The 26,069-nt window shown below is 43.1% G+C and overlaps 2 protein-coding genes across 2 annotated transcripts; one reads left to right on the top strand and one right to left on the bottom strand.

Annotated features, from left to right (window-relative positions):
• Positions 1 to 2,068: 2,068 nt before the first annotated feature.
• On the top strand, positions 2,069 to 8,112 carry LOC308313230 (keratin, type I cytoskeletal 19-like). Its single transcript, XM_080760224.1, has 6 exons — positions 2,069 to 2,689; positions 3,330 to 3,412; positions 4,267 to 4,423; positions 4,699 to 4,860; positions 5,240 to 5,365; positions 6,993 to 8,112. The coding sequence occupies exons 1-6, from the start codon at positions 2,156 to 2,158 to the stop codon at positions 7,215 to 7,217; spliced, it is 1,287 nt and encodes a 428-aa protein (XP_080616350.1). The 5' UTR covers positions 2,069 to 2,155; the 3' UTR covers positions 7,218 to 8,112.
• A 3,537-nt stretch (positions 8,113 to 11,649) lies between these two features.
• On the bottom strand, positions 11,650 to 24,365 carry LOC308312759 (stromal membrane-associated protein 1-like). The gene is made up of 10 exons (XM_080759467.1): positions 24,094 to 24,365; positions 23,024 to 23,157; positions 22,122 to 22,207; positions 21,878 to 21,953; positions 21,256 to 21,324; positions 20,454 to 20,529; positions 19,972 to 20,093; positions 14,388 to 14,595; positions 13,431 to 13,765; positions 11,650 to 12,330 (listed from the first exon to the last, which is right to left on the bottom strand). The coding sequence occupies exons 1-10, from the start codon at positions 24,209 to 24,211 to the stop codon at positions 12,193 to 12,195; spliced, it is 1,362 nt and encodes a 453-aa protein (XP_080615593.1). The 5' UTR covers positions 24,212 to 24,365; the 3' UTR covers positions 11,650 to 12,192.
• Positions 24,366 to 26,069: the final 1,704 nt, after the last annotated feature.

Below are 26,069 nucleotides of genomic sequence, written 5' to 3'. Positions count from 1 at the left end.
CATTATCTTTTCTCATTGAAATGTTGAACTGGCAAGGGTGCTGCAGGTGCTCCTGCAGCATGATATCAACTTTATCTGTTGCTTCTGTGCAGAAACAACAGATAAAAAAAGATTATTGCAATATCTGGATGCATCCTTAAATGCACCACGTCTCTGTGTGTGTGTGTGTGTGTGTGTACGGTTGCCCCACCGACTTCTAATTCGACACACGTTCCACACCCCTGCAGGGAGTGCAGTGCCCGGTATCAAGTTGGTCGGACCCACGGTTCTCCAGAACCACCACAAAAGGCTCTGCTCAGGCTATGCCAGTGGGCTTAATCAGCCTAAATCCCCTCACCTGTGCAATTTCCAGCCTCTGCCTCAGCCAATTGATTGCCATGGCAACCCCACACCTGACAATTGATTACTTAACCAGTCCACTATTCACAGTCAGTCAGTTTGCCCTCTTCAGACAAAGGCAGACAGGCAGATACAACAGAGATCTCCATGTGGGACACAGACAGACAGTTACTTAAAACGGGTGCTATGACAAGTTGACAACAGGTATTATTAGGTTCCAAGGTTGCATCGTTCTCACGGGCACGTACAGGTCTAGTATTGTGAAAACTGTCCCTATGTCCTACAAGGTCAAAGGTCATTTCCTGAACTAAGTAGTGAGAAGCTTATTGGCTGCCCCATCAAAGTGAGTGAATTCTCATCGTTTTCTTTATAATTGCACAAACCCTTAAGCCATAGTGACATACTCCACATGAAATTAAGCCTCAATATGCACACCCTGTTTCTCCAATTCCCTGTCTGACAGAGAGATGACCCTGTGTTGATGTGATTAAAGCATGAGACCCCATAACCTCCACCCCTCTGCCCTCCCTTCTGATCCACCCCATTCTCAGCTGACTTGTTACAGGAAGAGGGCAGGCCATCGGGCCAGAATCCAAAAGTGATGTAACAGGAGTGCACACACCAGTACACACACACACACACACACACACACACACACACACACACACACACACACACACAAGAGCAGAACAATATAGCAGTGGGAGGTCAATAGTCTGTCTGTCTGTCTGTCTCTCTCGTCGCACACACACGCACACACAAACTTAAGCACAAATACACATGAACTTAATACACACAGGAGATACGGCAATACACACAGACAGGATATAGGGCTCCGGGTCCCCCCCCCCCCCCCCCCCCCCCCCCCACACACACACACACACACACACACACACACACAAAGGGGATGTTTTGAGGGACATGGTGAACAATGGGGTGCTGACATGTTCCCTTAAATGAACCAGACTCATTTGAAAAATAATGGAAAGTTATCAAGCAATAAGCGGATTACATATTAACCATTTCTAGAGTAAGTCAATGCCTTGTCTATTAAATTAAACATATTGGCCTACTGTATATGAAGTTCAAGATGCCTTCCATCTCAGAAGTGTGTAGTTGTAAGTACTAATACACACAACACTGATGGCAGGCGGGGCAGTGGAGCATGATATTATAGTGGCAATTGTGTTTGCATTAGAAGGATACCACTCTCTTAGCAAATATCATAATGAACTCTGTACCAGGGACTGGCAGGGACTTACTGTAAAAGTATACACGTGTGTGTGTGTGTGCGCGCACACACACACACAATTTCAGCAGAGATTAGGGAACTCTATATCCTCTCTCATGCACGTGCACAGCACACACACACACACACTCGCGCATGCACGCACACGCACGTGCGCGTGCATGTGCATGCATGCACATTCCATAAAGGTTCCCTCACTGGGGTGAAATCTACTGTGGCGGTGCCAAGGCTATCGCTGCACTGCAAAAGCTAAAAACTCCCTCCATCACCCTCCCTTCTCTTTCTTTCCGTCCTTCCCTCCCTCCCTCCCTTCCTCTCTTCCCTTTCCTTCCCTCCATCACCCTCCCTTCTCCTCCGCTCCCTCCCTCCTTCCAGTCTCAAACTCTCTCTGCTGTCCCCTCCTCCCTCCAACGTCCTCCCCGATCCGGTCCCTCCCCCCCAGAGCCAGCCAGTATATGAGGAGCCGGCCTGCTCCCATCCATCTCCACAGTGGTTCTGAAAGCCTGCAGCTGTATAACGGTCCTCTCCTCTCTTCTTCTCATCTCCTGATCAGCACATCCAGCAAGCATGTCTACTCGTACAAGTTACAGCTACAGCTCCAGCAGCGGCAACAGGGGCATGGGTATGGGTGGTGGCATGGGTATGGGTGGTGGCATGGGTATGGGTGGTGGAATGGGCATGGGTATGGGTGGAGGAGGGGGATCCATCATTTCCCAGCGCCGTGTGGGCTACGTCTCCTCCGCCCCCAAAGCCTACAGCGTGTCCGGCATGAGCATGCATGGTGGCAACCGCATCTCCTCATCCAGCGTCCGTAACGTCTCCTCTGGGTATGGCGGCGGATATGGCGGCGGATATGGCGGCGGATATGGCGGCGGCTTTGACCTGGCCGACGGCGTCGACCACCAAGTTGGGACCGACGGGAAGGCCACCATGAACAACCTCAACAACCGCCTGGCGACATACCTGGAAAAGGTGCGCAACCTGGAGAAGGCCAACACCGAGCTGGAGGTGAAGATCAGAGAGTACTATGAGCAGAAGGGACCCGCCGCCGAGAAGGACTACAGCAACTACTGGGCCATCATCAATGATCTCAAGGACAAGGTAGGAAGTAGGAACCACTGTTCCAACCCCAGGGTTGGGAACAGTGGTCAGAACTGTTGCCTAACAGGCCACTGAACAGGGTTAGGTACAGTGATAAATAACTGTAGATAAATGCAGTATTGGGCTTTGACCAGTCTCTATACTATATCTTATGTTACGTATGGAGCAAGTAATGCTTGCTGTTAATCATTGCCATGGGTTGGAAAATAAATGTTAGCCATTTACAGTATTTATACAGTGAAGACAGACAGTTCTATCTGAATCAGTTGTATGCGGCATAGAAGTATTCAAACCTTAGCAATATACAATGACTTGTCATTTATACCTGTACAAGTCACATATTAGTCACAAGAAACTCCCTAGGATTGCTTTGCATGCCAAGATATCTCAGAATATACAGTATCTAATGTGAGACATAAAACAACTGACTCACAGGTGGGCGTTCAATCAAAAGGGGAAGCAGTCACAGCATAAACAGAGAATTCTGTCATTGCACAATTAACCCTTTTAGGAAAGTTAAAGAAAATGACCAATGACAATTCAGACAATTTGTGTACTATTTTCCGATCTATCGACATTGCGATGTGTCTATTGTCCACTGATAAATAACCAATGGTTCTAACTTCTCTATCTCTTTAAGATTAATGGTGCCACCATCAACAACGCCAACCTCCTGCTGCAGATCGACAACTCTAAACTGGCTGCTGATGACTTCAAGACCAAGTAAGCAAGAGACTCTTCACACCCATACAGACACAAATTGAAACTAAACACATAATAGCACTTTGTGAGTACACATTTGACATAATATGTTGTGATAAATAGTCTAGATGTATTGTGTTGCCCCTGTATGGTCCTGTTGTACAAAACGGGAGGTACTAAGTGAGAGTGGCTGTGATGTCAGGGTTGCATAAGTGTGCTGCAAATGCACAGAGGTTTGGTTCGATTTTGAAAATGGGTAAGGAGTGGTAAATGGTAAATGGTAAATGGTGCATTTATATAGCGCCTTTATCCAAGGCGCTTTACATAGATTGTGCATTACATTCACCCATTCACACACCGATGGCAGCGGAAACCATGCAAGGCACCAACTAGCACATCGGGAGCAATTAGGGGTTCAGTGTCTTGCTCAAGGACACTTCGACAGTAACTCTGGGGGAGCCCGGGTTCGAACTGGCAACCTTGCGGTTCCCATCCAGGCACTCTACCCCTGAGCCACCGCCGCCGGAGTGGGTGTGGGACTGTGGGTCTAGGATGACAATGCACTGTTGAGCCTTCTGGAGGTCTTGTGGACCTAACTAAACCAAACAGCTGGGATAGGAAGTGCCCACTCCATATCCCCACACACCCTCTATCACCAACCCCCCTGTTTCCATTTAACTAGGTCCCTAGTACTGTAGGTACTGATCACCATTAGCATATATGATAGCTACATCAATAGAGTACGGAACAGACATGGAAATGTCCACTTCTTGCCTGTTTCATCCTTGCACAGCCACAGCACTTAAGTGGATTAGGTCAATCTGATCTCATTTGAAACATATCTCATGTTCTCTCATCTCGCCCCATCCAATTAGGTTTGACCATGAGATGATGATGCGTCAAGGAGTGGAGGCGGACATCGCTAACCTGCGACGTCTGTTGGATCAGACGACCCTCACCAAGGCTGAGCTGGAGATGCAGATTGAAGGCCTGCAGGATGAGCTGGCCTACCTCAAGAAGAACCATGCTGAGGTTGGTGTTCACCATCACACAGTCTACAGTATGTACACAGACAGGATGTTCTTCTAGTGTTAGTCAAGGCCGTGTGGGGAGTTTGGCTTGGAGCTAGAGAAGTCTGTAGCTGATTTTATAGGACAATTTCCGTTTCAACGACATTCTTTCCATGAGAACGGGAAACCTTTGAGCACTCAATAACAGACACTAAATCCCAAATGTTAATTTAACTCAGAGAGTATAACAATGGATTCTGGATCTGTTACTTACTCACATTTTCCTTGCATCCACAGGAGCTGGCAGCTATGCGTTCTCAGCTCTCAGGCACGGTCAATGTGGAGGTTGATGCTGCACCACAGCAAGACCTCAGCAAGATCCTGGAGGACGTCAGGGCCCAGTATGAAGGAATCACAGACAAACACCGCAGAGACCAGGAGTTGTGGTTTAATAACCAGGTAGGAAGACAAAACCACGCCCGAAGCCCCAACACAACACCTATCACTTAATCCTGTCTTTCTAGTGGTGCCCTGCAGACTGGTATTTAACTAGGCCTATTTATCTATAATCTGTGAATTAGACCACACAAGACCTTCACTGGGATTATGTATTATGTAACTTGAGACAAGTTCAAGAATTGAATTAAGACAATAGGAAATGTAATTGTAGGGAAAATAAATATGGTATTATTCAGAGATAAATCATGTTTCAATAATTAAAGCAACATGTATCAAACAAATGAACCATATAGTAGCTACAGACAAGCTGTGAACATCCCCGGCTGCCCTCAATTTACAATAAAATTGTGATAAAACAAATGTATGCGTCCCGTTGCAGTCTGCGACCCTGAACAAGGAGGTGGCCATGGTCACAGAAACCGTCCAGACATCCAAGACAGAGATCAACGACCTGCGGCGTACCATGCAGGGCCTGGAGATCGAACTGCAGTCACAGCTCAGCATGGTGAGAGAGATACACAACAACACACTGAGGGTTCAGCATGGTGAGAGAGATACACAACAACACACTGAGGGTTCAGCATGGTGAGAGAGATACACAACAACACACTGAGGGCTCAGCATGGTGAGAGAGATACACAACAACACACTGAGGGTTCAGCATGGTGAGAGAGATACACAACAACACACTGAGGGCTCAGCATGGTGAGAGAGATACACAACAACACACTGAGGGTTCAGCATGGTGAGAGAGATACACAACAACACACTGAGGGTTCAGCATGGTGAGAGAGATACACAACAACACACTGAGGGCTCAGCATGGTGAGAGAGATACACAACAACACACTGAGGGTTCAGCATGGTGAGAGAGATACACAACAACACACTGAGGGTGGGAGAGTGTGGAAAATGAGGTTATAGAAGCAGTCTTACCATCCTAAAGTTTATGGCTCTAAATGTGTGTGTGGTTAAAGTGAAATGGAAACACATCTCCCTTAAAAACTACTGTTGAGGTGTCCAAGAGCAAGGCACCCAACCCTCCTTCCCTCCTGTGGAGATCCTCAGTAGTATAGTTGACTACCAACAAATTTGTCAAAATGTATGCGTGTAAATTGTAGCATTGCCATAAAAGAGCATCCATGGAGAGTTAAATTGCCCATGACAAATAAAAGTTAAACAACTCCAGAGCACACGCCAACTCTTCAGAATTCAACATATTGCCTTATTTGAACAAAACATCCATTAGCCTTTCCCTATGTGTGAACGCATGGAGGAACAGATTGTGATGAACGGTGGCATAGAGTTTACACTGAGGCCAAAATAAACTACTGAGAGACGAAGGAACAAGGTTTTAATACATATTAGCGCAAGAGGAGGATTTGGTGAGGGATGGGGGGTTGGTGTGGGGTGGCGAGAGAAGAAGAGTTATTTAGAGTGGAAGGGTTCTGTAAGCCTGACGTTATAAGGCCATCTGCTTCTACTCTGGAAGACAGAACAGAGCATGAGCAAAGTGAAAAGGAATGTGGAGAACTGGACAACCCAAAACTGTACTCCCTTGGGCTATCATGACCCAACTGGGGTTAATCATTCAACACAGAACAGCCACCCTGATGCAAGTACTGTACAGTAGAGTTCTGTTCTTTATCATTTGGAAATGCTAGACACCAGTCATTACCACTAACACTTACTCATACAGTACAGTACAGTACATATACAAAAAGAACAAAAAGTACATATAGGCCTACTGTGTCTTTGTGGGGCAGTAATCCACAGTACAGTACAGTGTTTCCGTACAAAAAAGAAAACCACTAAGTACGCGTGTCTGATCTATGTTGAATACCCCCTGCAGACCATTACTGCAGTAATCTATCCAAACACAGACAAGCTGTAAATGTCTCGCATAGTGGCTCCAGGGTGGAGATTGTTTAAATAACCAATACTAGTTTAGAATCCTTACTCAGCAGCCATGAAAGCTGAAGCTGGTGAATAATTGTTCTTAGAGAATGTCTGTTCAATCCCATTATAGAGGTTTCTCACCGGACGTTTCGTAATGACATAAAATACTAATAAAATAAATGATGATGGTTGTACATTTTCATGTCTTTTAAACACACTCTGCTCTTTTACAGAAAGGGGCACTAGAAAACACTGTGGCAGAGACAGAGGCACGCTACGGAGCCATGCTACAGTCATACCAAGAACAGATCCACATGCTAGAGTCAGAGCTGGGTAACGTGCGTTCCAGCACGGAGCAGCAGGGACAGGAATACAGAATGCTGCTGGACATCAAGACCAGGCTGGAGGCTGAGATCGCCATGTACAGGAGTCTCCTGGAAGGAGAGGAGTCTAGGTAAACATTTACAGTTTTCTCTAAAAGGCATTATTTAATTACACAGAGTTCAGCACATGGACAGTACAGACTCAAACAATGGCAGGTGAACCAAGCCATAAGGACTCAAATCCAAGTTGTTACAAGCATGTCTGAAATGAGAGTGATAGGAAAAGAAGAGACAGACAGAACTGTCTGAACTGAATGGGGTCAGTCAATTACATGAATTGATAAGTCCACAAACTTAACCTGTAGTCAGACTTTAACTGTTAGAGCATAAGGTCAACTGTACTCTGCAGTCTTGCATATGTCACTGGAATTCAGAAAACACCTCTTAACATCTATTTTCCTCTGTTCTTTTCTTCCTGTCCCTGCTGTAGGCCTTCAGGTAAGCAACCATTTAACACTATAAAATGTTTTATATATATATATATATATATATATACACACACACACACACACACACACACACACACACACACACACACACACACACACAATATATATATAACCAAGCATTATTTTACAGTGTAATCTTTGTTATAACACTGGTATAATGATCTGTATTTCTTTCTACAGGGGGAGCCAAGACCACAGTCACAACCACCACAGTGCGTTCGTCCAGCTAGGAGCACCTACTGGCAGAACAAGCATTTCTCAGAAGATACACACATGGACAAACTCAGACACACTCAAACACAAACTTGCAAACTCAAGCTGTTACAGGAGATGAAATGAAGATTGCCACTTATAAGACCTGAAGAGAGAGTGTTGTGTTAAAGTAAAAAGTAAAGTAAAGTAAAAGTAAAGTAAAGTATGGAACATTTGTCGAATCGAAGGAAATGTCTGTTATGAGTGTGCCCCCGTGTTTGTTTGTGTGACTTGATGTCTCTGAAAAATAAATCTGCTGGTGAAGTCTACCTTCCTGTGTTGTTAAGTGAACTTTAAGCCAAGGCAACTTTTTTTGGGGAAATGTGGACAGTCCACAGCCAGATGAAACATGAACCCACAGTATCTTTTCCAGTGACCAGTGTTTACACAGTTGTCATACCAACCAAACTATAATATGGGGGAGGGTACTTTTGTCAGGAAGGGGTGAACAATGGTTCACAACTCCCATTATGGAACATCCCATGCTGGGAACGGACCTGAAGACGGGTCTCGGCCATGCATTCTTTTTTATTTTATATTGTTCTTCACTATGCTTATAGCTCTTATCTGGAGCCACGAACTGTGATCGATCAGACAATGGTAGGGGTTCAGTGTGTAGCTCAAGGACAGTATTAGTCAGGAGTCAGGACATGGTGTAAGCAGGAAAGCTTTCCATTATGGCAGCAGCTCACATACAGTACAAATACACCACCCTGTGTTACCACATGTAACATACTAAATGGTTACTAAATGAAACACACCAAAAAACAAAGAAAAGTGCAAGTTCAGTGACAACAAAGTTAATGACCCATGAGATACAGTGAAAGGACTTTTCAAACAGGACACGCCCAACTTTGGTGACTAATATTTGCCCTGGCAACTCTAAACACAATGTTACATGGAGTATGTCTAAGTCTGCAGGAGTCCTTGTTGCCTGGTAACATTTCGTAACATGGACTGGGAATGCAAACAGTGACCAACAGAACAAAGCCAGCTCTGTTCACAGAGTTCTTAAGTATTGGTGTTGTACTTTGTGCCTTTTTATGAACACAGACTATGGAAGGTGATCAATATGATCAATATGAATGATGCAGTGTCATAAAGAGAGGCGTGTTATCTTTTGAGACCCTAGTGAGGGGTCCACTCCCTCTTACTGCATAAACAGTGTATTGTATATTTTTCGGTTTTCGAGGGAGTCCTCACGTCCTTATTTCCATATGACACATCTTGGCTCAGGTTCAGCACACCGGGGTGTCAATTTGCATGTACTGTATTGGACATTCCACACAGTTCCTATTGAAAATGTAGTTGCAGTATTGCATGAAGGCAACTGAACCGACACATTTCCTTTATCCGCAAACAAAGCTTTTACAATTAAAGCAAAACATTTTGGTATCCATGTATAAAATAGAAATGCTGCTATCGTATATGTACCACTACCAACCACATTTTTGAGAATTCTCTGAAAAGTACAAGTACAGTAACCTAAACCTTGATATCTCTAACCACAGGACAAAGAGAGAACAGAAAGTACTGCTATTTGAGAGGCCAACAAATGGCTGAAGAAAGATAGAGAGAAGAATATACTTCAGTGCTGGGTTACATGTGTTATAAGTTTGACACAGAAGCCGAGAGGAATGCTTAGCCTCTTTGCTAAAGGTCTCAGACAGGGCTACAGCATCAGAAGTAGCTGTGAAAGTTGGAAACATCTGCCTGGGCTCTCAAAGTGTTGAGACTTGAGAGTCAGCAGTGGAACAACATCAAGTATGTTTCAAAAAGCTTTAACAGCAAGGCCAAGTATTATTTGTACGTGAATTTTGAAACCATTTGCACAGCATCTACATTGCAACGGGAACACATAAATGTGTCAGTTTTAATATCCCCGTCACCAAATAGGTACCCCTCGTTTAATGGTCTCAGGAATATTTTCTGGACCTGGTATTTGAAGTTAGCCTACAGTAACTGTGTACTGTATAATGGTGGGATTTGTATAAGGCTGAACTGGTTCAAACTCTGATCAACACTCTTCTCGACCTTTTACACAGATGCAGAACTCTAAATGTCGACATAGAGCCATTTGGCTACAGATTAAAGTAGTTATAATGGATTAGTAACATTTTGCCTATAATTAGTGTTGCAATTGGCACAGCACAGTGTACCACAACATGAAAGCTTTGAAACTAAAGGTTGAAATGAAAGAAGAGGTGGTAATTAGTAACATAAAAAATTGGCATAAAGTGGAAAGACTGGATGTTGTTATGTTATCCAAGGTTCTTACTTTCCCAGTGCCTGGTGTCAGCTCACCAGCACATACACTGCATGTGCTCTGTACTGCACAACAGTAACAACAAACATGCTGAGTGCCTTGTTAAGTTGTTAGCCATTGTTCCACAGACATAATATTCAAAGTTCAACAAAAGAGAACACATACATCGTCCTTGACATCATGTAAATGTGTCCAGTACCCAGAGCCAGGGCACTGTGCAACCCACTGAAGGAACAACTGAACAACACTATAGCCACAGAACATACAGTGAGGTACACTTTCCTAAACCAAACTGGTAGTGGTTAAAAAAGTATGACTCACATTTTCCAAATCCCCCAGAGTTTGGGTTTAGTTCATCCCCAAAGATTGGCAAAAAGGAATAAACAACCATTGTATGCACTATAGCAACACAAATAATGAAAAAAGCTGGTGCATAGGAGAGCATGGTTTGTGACAAATGGCATTGGGTACTGTAGGTTAAGTTGATGTGGCGTCAACCCTAAATTAAAGGGGTCCTACTACCTAGGCCCTAGGTTAAGGTTTTGTGGTGGTATAATACCTCCATCTAGTGGTGGATTTCAGCCTAACCTCCTAGGTAATAACACCAAGAGGATATTTACAGTTGTTCTTAACTCTGGTCTGTGGTAGCCATAGTATTGTTGGTTTCCCATCCTATCAGTACCCCTGGTACTGCTTCTTATCTACTGGTATCCTAAAGTACAACTGGTACTACTGGTTTTCTGTTCTACCCCCGATATTGATGGTTTCCTATATTACCTAATCTGTGAAGTGTTACAACAAATTAAATGAAAACTTGACTCATACAACTGTTATTGAATAGAAAGCAATACTTGTAGGAACTACTGAGGGGGCACACATTGCAACTCTCAAGCCATTTTGTAATCTTCCAAATCCAAAAGGTGCAATTCAATCACAGCATCATATACTAGCTATGCTTTTCTCTTAGTTCTCTAAGCAACATTTTCTCGTCAGGCAAAGTGGGTACTGAAACTGACAATGTTTGAGAACTACTACTGCACTAATCAACTACCAGGAAGGAATAAAAAACAGCAGTACCAGGAAATCTGGCCAGGAAAGAACACTAGCAGCAGTGCAGGCAGGCGAGAGAAAAAATATATACTATAGTATTGAGGTCCCACAGGAGCAGGGATTAGAACCATTGATGGAAACAGAACTACAAATGTAAAACTACAAATTGAACAGACTATAATAATGAAAATTCCTGAAGTGAATAAAATAACACAGCCACCTTTTCATGTAATGCATTAATAAAACGTTAAAACGTATTTCCTTTATAAGTAGGGTAGTGTGGATCCGATCACGTCATTTCCAAATGATCGGATCAGGAGCAAGAAAAACTTGATTGGGTATCCCTAATATCAATATTATATCCATATCATGATATTAGACTGTATAGTATGATTTTGGATATTGTACTGTTTATAAGACTAAAGAATTGTACATTCTGCAAAACAGTGCAAGCCAAGAGATCAATTATAGAAAACTCGTTAAAGCAACATTATTGGATTATCATACTTTATTTTTTATAGGGGAACCACAGGTACTTTTAAAAGAGGTTATACAGCGCTGTACATACGGGAGCCGTATTGACAGACATGGTAACCACATCTTCTCCCATTAAATACTATTCTTTTAAATTTTGTATTATCTCAGAATGATACAGTGATACAATAAAAGCTTGTGTAACTGGTCCTGCAGCATTTTTTTCCTCTCCGATATGTTGTCAATGTTGTTTTTTTATCGGGACTGTATTTTATTATATCTTCTTTTTCCAAAAAAGGAAAATAAATGTTATGATCCAAAAAACATACAGCAGGCATAAAATGCTGAGCCTGCAATGCTGAATGACTCCCAATTCACTCACACAATAGAAAGAGAGAGAGAGAAAGAGAGAGATACAAGTTGCATGTTCTGAGGGGCGGTCATATTTGGAAACGGGCAGTTCATCCATCAGTTCATAGCAGGGTGCAGAGATGCGGATGTGGTGTTGCTTCCCTACTCTTTATGCTGCCCTAGCAATGACCTCCGACCCCTGGAAGGTTCATTTCCACAGCTGGGTGCTGAGGGTCTGACCAGAGGCTGCAGCAGTGGCCCAGCCTCCCATAGCCGAGGCAGGCTGACCGAAGGCCATCTGACCCCCGGCTCCATTAAAACTCATCCCTGACATCTGCTGGTTGATCTGCCAAGAGGGCATGAGAAAGAAAATGAGGAAATGAGGGGAAGGGGGAGAGATAGAGAAACTACATTAAAACCACAGCATAACTCAATGTACTGCCATAACTACAGCAGTAGACTGTAGGGAAGGAATGACATCTTTTACAAATGCAAAGGAAGGTTTTCACTTTACTGTAGTGCAGCCTTCAAATCCAGGAAAAGGCAAGACTTATTTACGATCTCCAAAATCCTAGACGATAGTCTCTCATATGATATTGATCTCATATCGATATATTGCCAGCCCCCATTTACCCATACATGCATATACTGTGTTCAGTGGCGATGGACATATAGCTATAAATACGAGTAAGACGCGTGAACGCGGGAAGCGAACGCACTCAGCTCCATATATGGGCACAAAAGGGGCCAGGTCCACAACAAACAAATCACTGGCCCCTTTTGTGCCCATATATGGAGCTGAGTGGACCTGGCCCCTTTTGTGCCCATATATGGAGCTGAGTGATTGCTGATGCAACACACTCCATATTTGGATAGCGGGACAGACACACGGACAGACACACAGACATGATCTGCTAGGTCTCATAGTAAGTGCTCATTGCATTCGCAATCACTGCGTTCGCAATAATTATATGTTCATATATTCACTGTAGAGTTTATTTACAGACCACACACGATCACTGATGAGCATTGAGCAGCTTAGTATTTTTATTCTTATTTATCTTGGTTTTGGGACTTTTACCAGTACCTCCTCCTATGTTTCATTCTCACTATTGCTGCTTTGACACCTGCATTTCCTCCTGGGAATTAATTCGCTCTCCTTTTTTCTTTTACTTCATCAGCAGCTTATTTTTTACTCATGTGACTCATATAACCTTTTTAGATGATAAATCTTGCGATACCAGACAAATGGAGGCCTCAGGTTACCAATAATCTGGAGATTTCTAAATGTAGTGTTCTTCTTGCCACGCAAGGTGGCGTGCACAGCCACTGACAAACATATGCCTACTGCTATCATGTCACCAAAAGAGACAAGGGATGCCTTGACAATACCTTACCAAAAAACCCCAACCCATTTAGCATAGTACTATAACTGCAACACCTTACCTGCCCCATGCTCCACTGCGCCTGTTGCCCAGGCTGGATTGCGTACATGCCCTGGGCAGGCACCATGCCAGGCATCGGCCCCCCCTGTGGTCCCATCATCCTGGGTGCCATGCCCATCACTCCAGCTGCAGTGGGGGCATTACCCATGAAGCCATTGTGCATCGTCATACCGACCATCATGCCAGCGTTTGGTGGCATCATGGCTGCCCCACTCTGAGCCATCATGGCACCCATGACTGTGGTTGGTGGGGCTGCACCCATACCAGGGTAGGCCTGGTAACCAGCTGTAGCCTGGACAGGAAATGGCATCTGCGATGGACCCATGAACATACCAGCTGCAGGGGGTAAGAGAAGAGATATGGAAGAAATAGTTAGTTTACAAAGAAAGGTTTGCAACAAGAGAAAATATGTTTAAAGGGATTGTGACATTAAAAAAAGGTTTTGGAATTGTTCTTATTTTTTTTAGGTTTTCTAATGTCAATTGCACCCAAAAAACATGAACTTTTAACATTCAGTAGATTTTCTGTGATCTGGGGTTTTCTGGCTCAAACAGGTGCTCTGATTTTCCTGCTGTTTGTGATGCAAGATCCTGCAAATCCCATATATGTCAATGGGATTTGCCAGCAGATGTCACTGTTTTGCCTGTTTTCATTGTAGCTCAAAAGGCTTCCAAACCCCAAAGAAAACTTCAGACCACAGATAATCCACTGAATGTTCAAAGTTCAGGTTTTTTGGGTGTAATCGAGGTCATAAAACCTAAAAGAAAAAAGAAAAAGAAAAATAAATGAAAATGAATGTCATAAAACCTTTAAAGGGATCATACAACCTAAATATGTAATTAATAACCTACAGTCAATAGACTAATTAAGCCAAACATTCGCATCAGAATAGGGATGCTAGGGTTCACGTGGTACTAAGGGAAAACTCTTTGTCTGGTTGACCTTTTTGAATGCTAACCTGTGGGTGTCTGTTGGCAGTGTTGGGGCACACTGCTTGTTCCATATAGGGACAGGATGGAGTCCTTGGACAGAGGTTTCTTGGTCGTGTCCTCTGCCTTACTGTTGCTACTTTCACTGAACAGGTCCAGCTCTGCTTGGCCAGAGACTGTACTGGGGACACCTGCTGGAGCTTGTGTTGGGGTGCTGGCAGGGTCAGTGATGCTAGCCTACAGAGTAGAAATGAGTAGATGAATGGAAAACAGGGTTTTAAGATGCAATTCAAGATTTGCATTCCCGCAAAATCCAGATATAGCACGCGTGGTCGTGATTTACGTTAGCATGATATGAACACATTTATCTTATGGCTAGATGCAGATAATGTTATTTAGGAACGCTGCTCCCGATAGGTATGTTCATATTCATAATGCATCTCTTTACCTGCCACCTGGTGGACACAAGAGCCAACGCTTGACTGCCGACCCGGTAGATTGGATGTGTTTATTATCCACAAGGGAAAATTGTTTTGTGGTATTAAGACAACTTGTTTATAAATGGCTTCAAGTCCGTACTACTTCTGTGTTGCATAACAGTGACATCACTGTCGAGTCCTTGGTATCTTTACCGTATTCTTAGTTTCAACGTGTTCATGATCAGCAGTGTAACAACAAGCTGTAGACTATTTTGTCACATTCGTGCTAATGAAACACTAGACGGGATTATTTCATGTCAACAAGTACAATGAGACAAGTACAATTATCAGAAGATGTAACCCCAGGTAAAGCAATCTGTCACTGTCACTGCACTCCTACAAACATAACCTTTTTTAATCATCTTATCCTTGTTGAAATAATGCCATTTAGGTCAATGAGATAACATTATGTTGTGATATAATGGCACCGGGGCATATCACCATGATGTTACAATGTCAGTGAATAAGAGTAGGAATGAAGAGGTAGCCAGCACACAATGAATGACCTTTTCACATGTTAATTTACCGGATGGACAGACAACGGAACGGACGCGTTCCTCAATCCTGATAGGCCTTAGTCAGCGTGAGCAAGGCCCGAGGAAGGCCTATCAGGTTGAAACACGGCCGTCCGTTGTAAATAAAAGGTAAATAAAACATGTGAAAAGGATTGTGTGCTGGGCTGGCTACCTCTTCATTCCTATTGCATTATTGAGCCTTGTACTTTAGACTATTCATCTAATCTGGAGCACTGCAGGTTTTTTCTGCTTTTGCAAACATTTTCTCTTAGTCAATAAGAGTACAAATCCAACCCCCAGGTTGGCAGAGGAAGTGCGCCCAGGATTACATTAGATAATTGGCACTGGGTGAAAAAGAAAACTGGGTTACAAAATCGTGGGATAAAATTTTAGAAAAAAAAAAAAAAAAAAAAAAAAAGTACAAATCCATGAGATTAGCCCAACCTCAAAAAGTAGTGCATCCTACATCACAAAAAAATGTAATGTGAAATTGCAGTTAATACTGTAATTACAATGTTAAGTTAAGCAATTCAAAATAATTAAAAGATTACATTTTCAAATAAAAGTGTTGAGTGTGAAATACAAATACAATAGACTATAGGGGATCACTTTTTAGCAGTGCACCAAAACATTCCTATCTGTAGATAAAAGATTTTTCCGGGCAGGACAGCTTGTAAATGGTCTGTACACGAGATTCTTTATGTGAGGTATTGTAAATCATGTCTGCAAACCAACTTCCCTTATAGGAAATGAAACCTTTCAATTCTTGAAAACTAAACTTCCCTATTCGGGGTAGGCAATGTTAAGCACAGGTGCCAACATTGGCACAGGGTTAGAGAAATATATTTTCTTTTATGATCATGATAATGATCATTACAATGTCCTGATGTGAAAGAACATACAGTGCATCCGGAAAATATTCACACCCCTTCACTTTTACCACATTTTGTTTTGTTACAGCCTCATTTCAAAATGGATTAAATTCGTTTTCTTCCTCATCAATCTACACACAATACCCCATAATGATGAAGTGAAAAAAGTTCTCAAATATTTAGTTAATTTATAAAAAAATAAGAAACTGAAAAAACACATGTACATAAGTATTCACACTCTTGACTTAGTACTAAATTGAGGCACCTTTGGCAGCAATTACAGCCTTAAGACTTTTTGGGAATGATCCTACAAGCTTGGCACACTTGGATTTGGGGTATTTTCCCCCTTCTCTGCAGATCCTCTCAAGCTCTGTCAGGTTAGACGGGGAGTGTTGCTGCACAGCTATTTTCAGGTCCTTCCAGAGATGCTCAATGGGATTCAAGTCTGGGCTCTGGCTGGGTCACTCAAGGACTTTCACAGAGTTGTCCTAAAACCAATCCTTCATTATCTTAGCTGTGTGCTTGGGGTTGTTGTCCTGTTGGAAGGTGAATCGTTGACCAAGTCGGAGGTCCTGAGCGCTCTGGAGCAGGTTTTAATCCAGGATGTCTGTACATTGCTCCATTCATCTTTCCCTCTATCCTGACAAGTCTCCCAGTTCCTGCCGTTGAAAAACATCCCCACAGCATGGTGCTGCCACCACCATGCTTCACCGTAGGGATGGTATTTTCCAGGTGATGAGCGGTGCCTGGTTTCCTCCAGACCGAAGCCTCTCCTCAATAAAAGGCACATGACAGCCGGGCGTCACAGCGTGCTTGGAGTTTGCCAAAAGGCACCTATACGACTCTCAGACCATTATTAACAAGATTCTCTGGTCTGATGAAACCAAAATAGAGCTTTTTGGCCTGAATGCCAAGCGTTACGTCTGGAGGAAACCAGGCACCGCTCATCACCTGGCAAATACCATCCCTACGGTGAAGCATGGTGGTGGCAGCATCATGCTGTGGGGATGTTTTTCAACGGCAGGAACTGGGAGACTTGTCAGGATAGAGGGAAAGATGAATGGAGCATTGTACAGACATCCTGGATGAAAACCTGCTCCAGAGCGCTCAGGACCTCCGACTTGGTCAACGATTCACCTTCCAACAGCACAACGACCCCAAGCACACAGCTAAGATAATGAAGGATTGGTTTTAGGATAACTCTGTGAAAGTCCTTGAGTGGCCCAGCCAGAGCCCAGACTTGAAGCCCATTGAGCATCTCTGGAAGGACCAGAAAATAGCTGTGCAGCGATACTCCCCGTCTAACCTGACAGAGCTTGAGAGGATCTGCAGAGAAAAAGGGGGAAAATACCCCAAATTCAAGTGTGCCAAGCTTGTAGGATCATTCCCAACAAGTGTTAAGGCTGTAATTGCTGCCAAAGGTGAACGCAGTGAGCACTTACTATGAGACCTAGCAGATCATGTCTGTCTGTGTGTGTGTCTGTCTGACCCGCTATACGTCCAAATATGGAGTGTGTTGCATCAGCAATCACTCAGCTCCATATATGGGCACAAAAGAGGCCAGGTCCACTCAGCTCCATATATGGGCACAAAAGGGGCCAGGTCCACATATACAGTAACAGCGGGACAGACACACAGACAGACATGATCTGCAGGGTCTCAGCTGCGTTCGCTTCCCGCGTTTGCGCGTCTTACTGGTGTACATGTGTTTTTTCAGTTTCTTATTTTTGAGTGGTGCAACCACTCCTACAACCAGCAAAGTCTGTGTACACCTATGTATGTGGTCATGTACCCATGAGCACCAGTATATGACTATAGGGTACCAGTAGGGGGCGCCAGAAACAGAGAGAGGGATAGTAGAGAGAGAGAGAGAGAGAGAGAGAGAGAGATATGGGGGGGGGGGGGGGGGGGAGCTGCACCACTCAGTTCACACAGGTGTAATTTTTTATAAATTAACTAAATATTTGAGAAAACTTTTTTCACTTCATCATTATGGGGTATTGTGTGTAGATTGACGAGGAAAAAAACTATTTAATCCATTTTACAATAGGAGGCAGGGCGTTTAGGTCCCAGGCACCGCAGCTGTGGAACCTTCTCCCGGCTTCGGTCCGTGGGGCTGACACGCTCTGCACATTCAAGACTAGGTTGAAAACCTTTCTCTACGACAAAGCCTATGGCCAGACTTGTCTGGTCGATACACCACCAAGATACCCATGTACCTGTCTAAATACTTCCTTAATGTAAACGAAGTCCACACCCACAACACCAGAGGGAGTGCAACAAAACATGTACAACCCAGATTCGGCACAAACAAGGGGCTAAATTATTTTCGCTCCTATGCGACCAAAATGTGGAACGCCCTACCAACAGTCATTAAGACATGTGAATCCCTTGGCTCCTTCAAAACTGCTCTCAAAGGGCACCTACGGATGGCTGCAATTCGAAACTGGCCTCTGTAAAAGCTGAATTTTTATCTGGATTGTACTATGTTTTTGTATGGACGTGGTGTTGGGTGCCTGCACATATGCACACATGGCATCAACGCATGGTGTTGTGTGCAGGCGCCCTACACTCTGTCTTTGTACTATGGATTGTACTATGTTTTTGTATGGACGTGGTGTTGGGTGCCTGCACATATGCACACATGGCATCAACGCATGGTGTTGTGTGCAGGCGCCCTACACTCTGTCTTTCGTTTTCTTTTATCCCCCTGTTCCCCTCACTGTATATATATTTTTTTCCCTTTTCGCTTCCTATAATGATGAATTCCTGTTCTGTTCTTTAACTACATAGAAGTGTCTATTTGTTTGTCTCTAAATGTTTTGATGAATTGAACAATGTGGACCCTGTTGTAAACAAGTGTAAGGCTTAATTGGGTCGTCCACTCACAGTTAACAGTCTTTGTATTGAGTTTGTGCTTGAAATGTACTGTAATTCTGCAAACTGTTAATAAAGATTTCAATCAATCAATCAAAGTCTCCGGGTCTAGCTGGATACCATGGTCGTACATTGTTGTGTGGGTTTGTCTCCCAGCAGTACTTGTAATATACACTATATAGGCTCCAGTAAGGCCTGCCACTAATCCAGCATCCGGGGAATCTCTCCCCGGAGTCTCTTTTCGTCCTCCCCGTCGCAGTTCTGTGGACCTCTAATATTAACCCCCAACTGACTGCCGAGTGTGACCGTGGATCAGGCCTCTTCATGGAGCCCACCAGAAGTGTGACCTGGACCCGGCCTCACAGAGCTCGACCTGGACCAGATGTGGACCAGACCCCTCCACGGAGCCCACCTGCCTATTCTCTGTCTATCTCTCTCTCTCTCTCCCCCCCCCCCCCCCCCCCCCCCCGACACGGTCGAGGCAGATGGCCGCCCACCCTAGAGTCGGGTTCTGCCTGACGTTCCTTCCTAAAGGGGAGTTTTTCGTTACCATTGTCGCAATGTTGCTTGCTCTGGGTGGATCTTTGTTGGTTGTAAAGTGTCTTGAGACAACTTGTTGTGATTTGACACTATAATAAAATTGAATTGAATTGAATTGAATTTTGAAATGAGGCTGTAACAAAACAAAATGTGGTAAAAGTGAAGGGGTGTGAATACTTTCCGGATGCACTGTATTTTAAAAGAAGAAGAAACAAAAGGAAATGTATGGTATATGGGGAAAATGTTGAAATGGCACACTGACTATCAAGAAAATAGATACATAGCCTTGCATCTTCAAATTATGATTCAGTTCATGTGGGTTTTTTTTACCTGAGAAAACTGAGCAGTGGATGTGGAAACTGGGAGGGGGTTGGACACCATGGGACCAAATATATCCAGGTCGTTGTTCTGACTTGTGCTACTGTTGTTAGTCGATACTGCTGCCGGTGCATCTGCAACAAGGAGTAGAATAAACTGGTTTTACAGGTGGGCTACATTAGCTTACATAACAAGAACACTGTATCTGCAATCTCTCCTTGTTTCTACTCAAGTCACTCACTGGCTGTTTCTTAATTGTACCATATAACAATTTGATGATTAATTTAGAAACCAGTTTATGGGCTCGTCGATGGCATGGTGGAAATTTGCCTTCTCAACTTTCTGAACCATCCATCTCATTATAAATACAAAATAAGGAGTGATTATCTATCCTCATTGAAATAGAGATAATTTAAAAGTATATTATTACAATACAGGTATCACTTTCCACAACTTCCACAGTGTGGAAAAACACAGCAAGAGGAGAGACTCACCGAGGCCTAGGAGGTTGACTGCCGGTTCTGAACTCTTCACAGGACTGATTTTAGGGACTGTCCGGGGCTCTTCACTCTACACAAACCCCCACACACACAAAAAAGTTTTTTTGTTTTTCTTTTGAAGAAAATGAAGTAGTCATGTGTAGGTTAGTGACTACAAAGCATGGTAATAGGCTAGCACTATACTCAACGAGGACGTGTACAAGTGTATATATAGCTTGCTTTAGCATAAAACTCTGATTAAATTAATTAAAGCATTAAAGCCATACTAATGGCATGTACAGCAGTTGGCCAAAAACATTAAACCGTAATTACAGACCAAAGACAACCATTATACAGCACCTTCAGATGGCAGCCGCATAAAAATGATGATTGATTAAAATGTTTGTCAATCTCCTCTTGGAAGACACATCCCACTGTATCCTGTATTACAAAATACTTATTTCCTTGATTTTTTTTATCCCACGATTTTGAAAATACATTTTCACCCAGTGCCAATTTCCTAAACTGTAATCCTGGGCGCTACTCCCTCTGACAACCTAGGGAGAGGCGCAAACTGAGCTCATGCTTCATTCAATGCATGAGCAGGCCGCTTCTTATCACCCGACAGGGGGAGTTTCCCTGGTAGGAACACGTTATTCCAACCAGTTCCTTTCCCCTCCATCAGGCGCCTCGGCTGAACAGGGAGAGGCAGTATAGAGACCAGGACTAAACTGCATGTTTTTACGAGAGCAACTACCCTAGGGTACATGGGGAGAATGTGCAAACTAAACACAGAAAGGACCTTGGGTCTGCTTACCTTGGAATAAGATGACAGTTTGGTCCCCCTGTCTACTTCCTTCTCCGTCTTACTCTCCTTCTCTTTTGGCTAGAGACACATAAAAATGAAGTCAACCATTGGCTAAACCAGAGACCACACAAAAGGCACTATTCAACAAGGACTCCCTTACATTCATTGCTGAATTTCACATCAGACCAAAGACAAACAGTTAACACTGCTGCACCGTCCTACTTTGGTTAACATCCTGTTTGTAACCAAACTACAAAAAAATGCTGTTAAAGAAAAATGTGCCAAATTTGTATCCATTATTATTTTTAAATTTGGCTTTATTTGGTGCAATCCATACTTTTTAGAGGAATAAAACTTTATTTTACCGTGTAAAGTTGTGTCAAATAGGGCCACTACTGGTAAATATTGAATGAAATCCAAAGGTAAATATCTCACCTTCCCAAACAAGCTCTCCTTTATAGCTTGCGCAGGGAACCCGGATTCAAATTGCGGCTAGGTCATGAAAGTTACGGATTGTGGCTTTAAATTAACGCTTCCTAGTGGTACAGTATAAAGTAAACAGCTCACAAGCAGGATGCTACATGGGTTTTCACCCAGCTTCTAACAACAATGTTGAAATATCTATACATACACTGCCTCCATTGGTCACATTCTTGCTGTAGTATTTCTTCTTCTCATATTTATCCCTGATTAAGAACTCCACGGCTCTGAGGTTCAGAGTTGAGGAAAACAAACAGGTAACTTAGTGGCAAAAACAAGACACTGTAACAATGTGGTAGAAAAGAAAGAGTGAATCAAATAAAATAATATAGTGAGTAGGATCCAGAGAAGAGAGAAAGGCAATAAGATGTAAGTGGTTTGACAGTGAAGGATACTGGTCTGTCTGAGGCCTGCGAAAGCTCTCTGGAAGGTTGGCCTCATAAAGCTGCCTGGCCCTGGTGTTCCCCATGTCCGTTACACTCTGTAGAACAGGACCCGAAAGGACAGTAGAAGAAAGACAGTTCATAAGACAATTTTGTGTATCAATTATAAACGTGATTATCACAAACAAAGTTATAAACCGTTCTAATTAATCAGATTTTATCTGACAAATACTAATGATTGCAAACACAGCTCAGTAGTTTAATTATTAATGAAAGGTAGGGCAAGTGACAGCTCAGTGGATTAATTATTAGTTAAAGGTAGGGCAAGTGATTTTCTTTGATTAAAATAAGAGTTCAATATTCTGACATTCTCACATAGCTATAGCGTTTGTTCAGTAACAGGGGTCTCCATGTCTCTCCAGCTGTTTTTTAAACGGTCAGCATGACAATTAAATGTATCCATTCAGTATAGAGAACTCTGTCAGGTTACAGAATAAATGAAGTGGAATACCTGAAGAAAATAAGACACAGGGAGACCCCTGTTACTGCACAAACACTCTCACTCTATATCTTAGTTACAACAACATTGTTCTTGTGAAGTCATTTTAATATTATTTGTTGAAGATTAAAAAGAATAAGAATTGCTGCAGTGTTCATTTAAAGACAAGCCTACTGAAAACTGGCCAATGTCCTGCCTTGCCGAAATAGTTTCAGATACAGATCTATTGAAAGCATACACCATGCAATGATTAAAATGAGGTATCCAAATGTTGAAATTATATTTGAAAATCAACCTGTCAAATAAGCATTAAAATAATTGAATATTTGGGGGCAGTCCTATACCAATTAACATCGTATGGTAATCGTATGTGGATAAAACAATTGTGTGGGTCAGGTAGCACTAGCAGTCCAACCTGAATTTGTTCTGCGGTCCATTGGTCCAGGTTGACAGACTTAACTCTGGATATGTGCACCCCTAAATTCCTGTGAATTCCGGCACACCGGATACAGACGAACACACCAAGATTCCAAGACGCCCATCTTGGACCTGGAAATAAGACGAGAAAGATCACTTTGTTATGACCCAGGTGTGTTGTTCAAGTGTGCTGAAATTGCTGATCCCATAGTCCCAGTGTTGTAGTGGTACTTTTAGAAGCGGGGGGGCGCTCCATAAGACACGTGCGTGCACACATACACACGCATTTGCGTGTATGTAGACACACTATTAAAACATGCAGACGTGTATAGCCCATTTAGAAACAGGGTTACAATGTATCCATAAAAGTAAATGACAAGTGAAAAAACATATTCTTGCCCCCAAAAAAATGTAGATACCCCCCCCCCCCTGCATAGTCCCGAGTTAAAAACAGACCCCGTCCACCATCTACAGAAAATACTGTTCCTTGTCTCTTTCCACTGTGCTATTTGCCTTATACATGATCAATAATTGGATCAGAGTAGGCATGGGCAGCATAAGGAAGGGGGTGATAATAAGGGATGGTAGAAGAAAGGGAGTGGTGGATGAATGGTGGTTAAAGTAAACATGCATGAGCTTGTACTGTCAGTGTCACACCTGCCAAGGTAAAAGCTGCATTCCTCACCAATGACAGTAAATAGGAGATAAATCCGTTGGTTAGGGAGGGTCATGTTACTGTGCTTTAAGATTTGTATATACATCTGTATCTAGATATGTATAATCAGACCACATTAGACCGGGGTGTGGGTTAGAAACGCCCTGCCCTGTATAGATAGATATTGCTAGAGCTTTAGACAAGTTAGCCACCTAGCTACTTAGCGAAGCTAAAGGGGAAGAAGGTTGTCAGCTGACTTGCCCTGAGCCATCTACACAAATGAGTTAGCTGTTTAGCTTAGCTTAACCAGTTGAAATAGAACATATAGATCGACTTGAAATAAGTGACCGGGCTATGAATTATATAAATATCATGAATGAAGATATAAATAAGTGTTAGCTGAACGTCTCTACCTTTCGCCTCACAATCGGCGCAGTATTTGTTATCGTCCTCCCTCAGCATTTTGGACAGGATGGCCTGGTGCTGCTCGTTGAGTTTTAGGGCCTTCTCCCTCTCCGAGCGGGTCGTCATTTTTGCGGCTTTACTTTGTTGCCTTAAGTTAAAAGGGTTATCTACTTGATGTACTGGTGAGTCGTAACAACTTTCTCATTTAAGATCATAATCAGAGGTGAGAAATCCTCCCGAGAGAAACTGGACGAAAACAGTAATACACCCGGAACCGGAATACTCTCTCCGCCCACATGAATTCTTGAGCTGAGGCGGACTCCTGTGATAGGACGAGTCAATATGACGCTTATGCGTGACGCAAATGTTTATCAACTTAATTTCAATATTTTTATTTCATGCGGAAGTGTGCCAACATATTTTGACAGTGTCCTTATTGAGGACATTTATTATCTAAATTGATAAACCCCTTGGAAATGAGTAATAGAGGATTGGAAAGCCTGTCCATTTCCTTTACAGTGATGTCAGCTTTATTTTGTAATGTCATGCATGTGTGGGATCATGACATGAGCAGCACAGCTGATTATCTGGTCACTGGTGGGAGACTGGGAGTGGTAGAGACCGCAAGTGAAATGTGGCAAATTTCTCTACTGCTTATAGGCCTATACTGTATACTAGGCATACATTAGGGATGTACCGATGAGACACTTTGGCCGATATCGATATCCAATGAATTGCTATTAGGTACTTAAACTTACCTTGAAGACTGACCTGCCAAGGACTCAGGACCGTATGTGCCATTGATGGTGCAGTTACATCCGTGATAAGACCAAATTGCCGCTGCACATATCATTAACACCTTGAGAAGGGCCCAAGATGTTGAAATTTGAATGGGCCCTTCATAAATTGACATTAAGAGGGTGCAACTCTAGATTTTTGAGTGGTGCAACCACTCCAAGGAACAGCAATGTCCGTGTTCACCTATGTACCTATGTGTCCGCCTTTGTGTTGGTTAATGAGCACCAGTATGACTATGAGTACCAGTAGGGGCGCTGTTGTACCAGAAACAGAGAGAGGGGGGGGGGGGGGGTGTTGCACCACTCAGCTCACACGGGTGTGATTTTTTATAATGGGATGAATCTAGAGTTGCAATACCCTCCAGTGACTCCCCACTCATCCAATTTGCTTTTGCGATCTGCTTGTATTAAAACAATGTTAAACCCACCAACATTGCAGGCAGCTGCAGCCTGCAGGTCAAGCTTGAATTACCCTCTTTCAATCTGCCAAGCATTTGTTTCAGAAAAATCCACCGTAGACATGTTATGAGCTACTTTCTGTCAAGAAAGTCTCTGCAGGTGATTGGAGTTTGCAAGCACTCGTTTGTATCAACGGGTCGTACTGCTGCCTCCTGCATTATGTGAAAATGCAAAACAGGTGGTACGCAGGGCCGTTCAGTAACTTCGACGAGTGCTTCCAAACTCCAACACTTAGAAAAAGATAAGGTGCAGAGATTTTCTTGACAGAAAGTAGCTCATAACATTTTTACACATTTTTATGAAACAAATGCTTAGCAGATTGAAAGAGGTTAATTCAAGCTTGCCCTACAGCTGCAATTTGGTGAGTTTAATGCTGTTTAATACAAGCAGATCACAAAAGCAAATTGGATGAGTGGGGAGTCAATGGAGGGTATTGCAACTCTAGATTCATCCCATTATAAGTTGCAAATTGCGGCTAGCCACCCCCACCGTTTGGCCTTCTGGCCCTCATAACATCAAATGCCATGAGCCCACACAGTGGCCTTGATGTTTTTAAACATCGAGAATCTGAAGTTTTAACTCCTACATCCGATTTTCAAACAAATACAGTCACTCTGATTAGTCGAGGGCTGTGAACTTTTGTATCTGTGGAGTTTATACAAATATTGGAAATGTGTAAATACCAAGACATTATTTTGTGCTTATTTATTTAATTTAGCCTATAGTTG

This window comes from Protomyctophum bolini (genome assembly GCF_963924005.1).
Source record: "Protomyctophum bolini genome assembly, chromosome: 3".
Taxonomy (NCBI): Eukaryota; Metazoa; Chordata; class Actinopteri; order Myctophiformes; family Myctophidae; genus Protomyctophum; species Protomyctophum bolini.
Note: the sequence above shows the minus strand (reverse complement) of the source record. Positions and strands in the feature narration are given on the sequence as shown.

What these genes read in the sequence shown, in the direction of transcription:
- LOC308313230 (XM_080760224.1), top strand. Translation starts at nt 2,156, where the DNA reads ATGTCTACTCGTACAAGTTACAGCTACAGCTCCAGCAGCGGCAACAGG. An exon ending in GCTGATGACTTCAAGACCAA is followed by an intron (nt 3,413 to 4,266) that starts GTAAGCAAGAGA and finishes CCATCCAATTAG; the next exon opens with GTTTGACCATGAGATGATGA. An exon ending in TCAAGAAGAACCATGCTGAG is followed by an intron (nt 4,424 to 4,698) that starts GTTGGTGTTCAC and finishes TTGCATCCACAG; the next exon opens with GAGCTGGCAGCTATGCGTTC.
- LOC308312759 (XM_080759467.1), bottom strand. Translation starts at nt 24,211, where the DNA reads ATGACGACCCGCTCGGAGAGGGAGAAGGCCCTAAAACTCAACGAGCAG. An exon ending in AGTCAACCTCCTAGGCCTCG is followed by an intron (nt 20,094 to 20,453) that starts GTGAGTCTCTCC and finishes TCCTTGTTGCAG; the next exon opens with ATGCACCGGCAGCAGTATCG. An exon ending in CGCAGTGGAGCATGGGGCAG is followed by an intron (nt 12,331 to 13,430) that starts GTAAGGTGTTGC and finishes CCCTCTTGGCAG; the next exon opens with ATCAACCAGCAGATGTCAGG.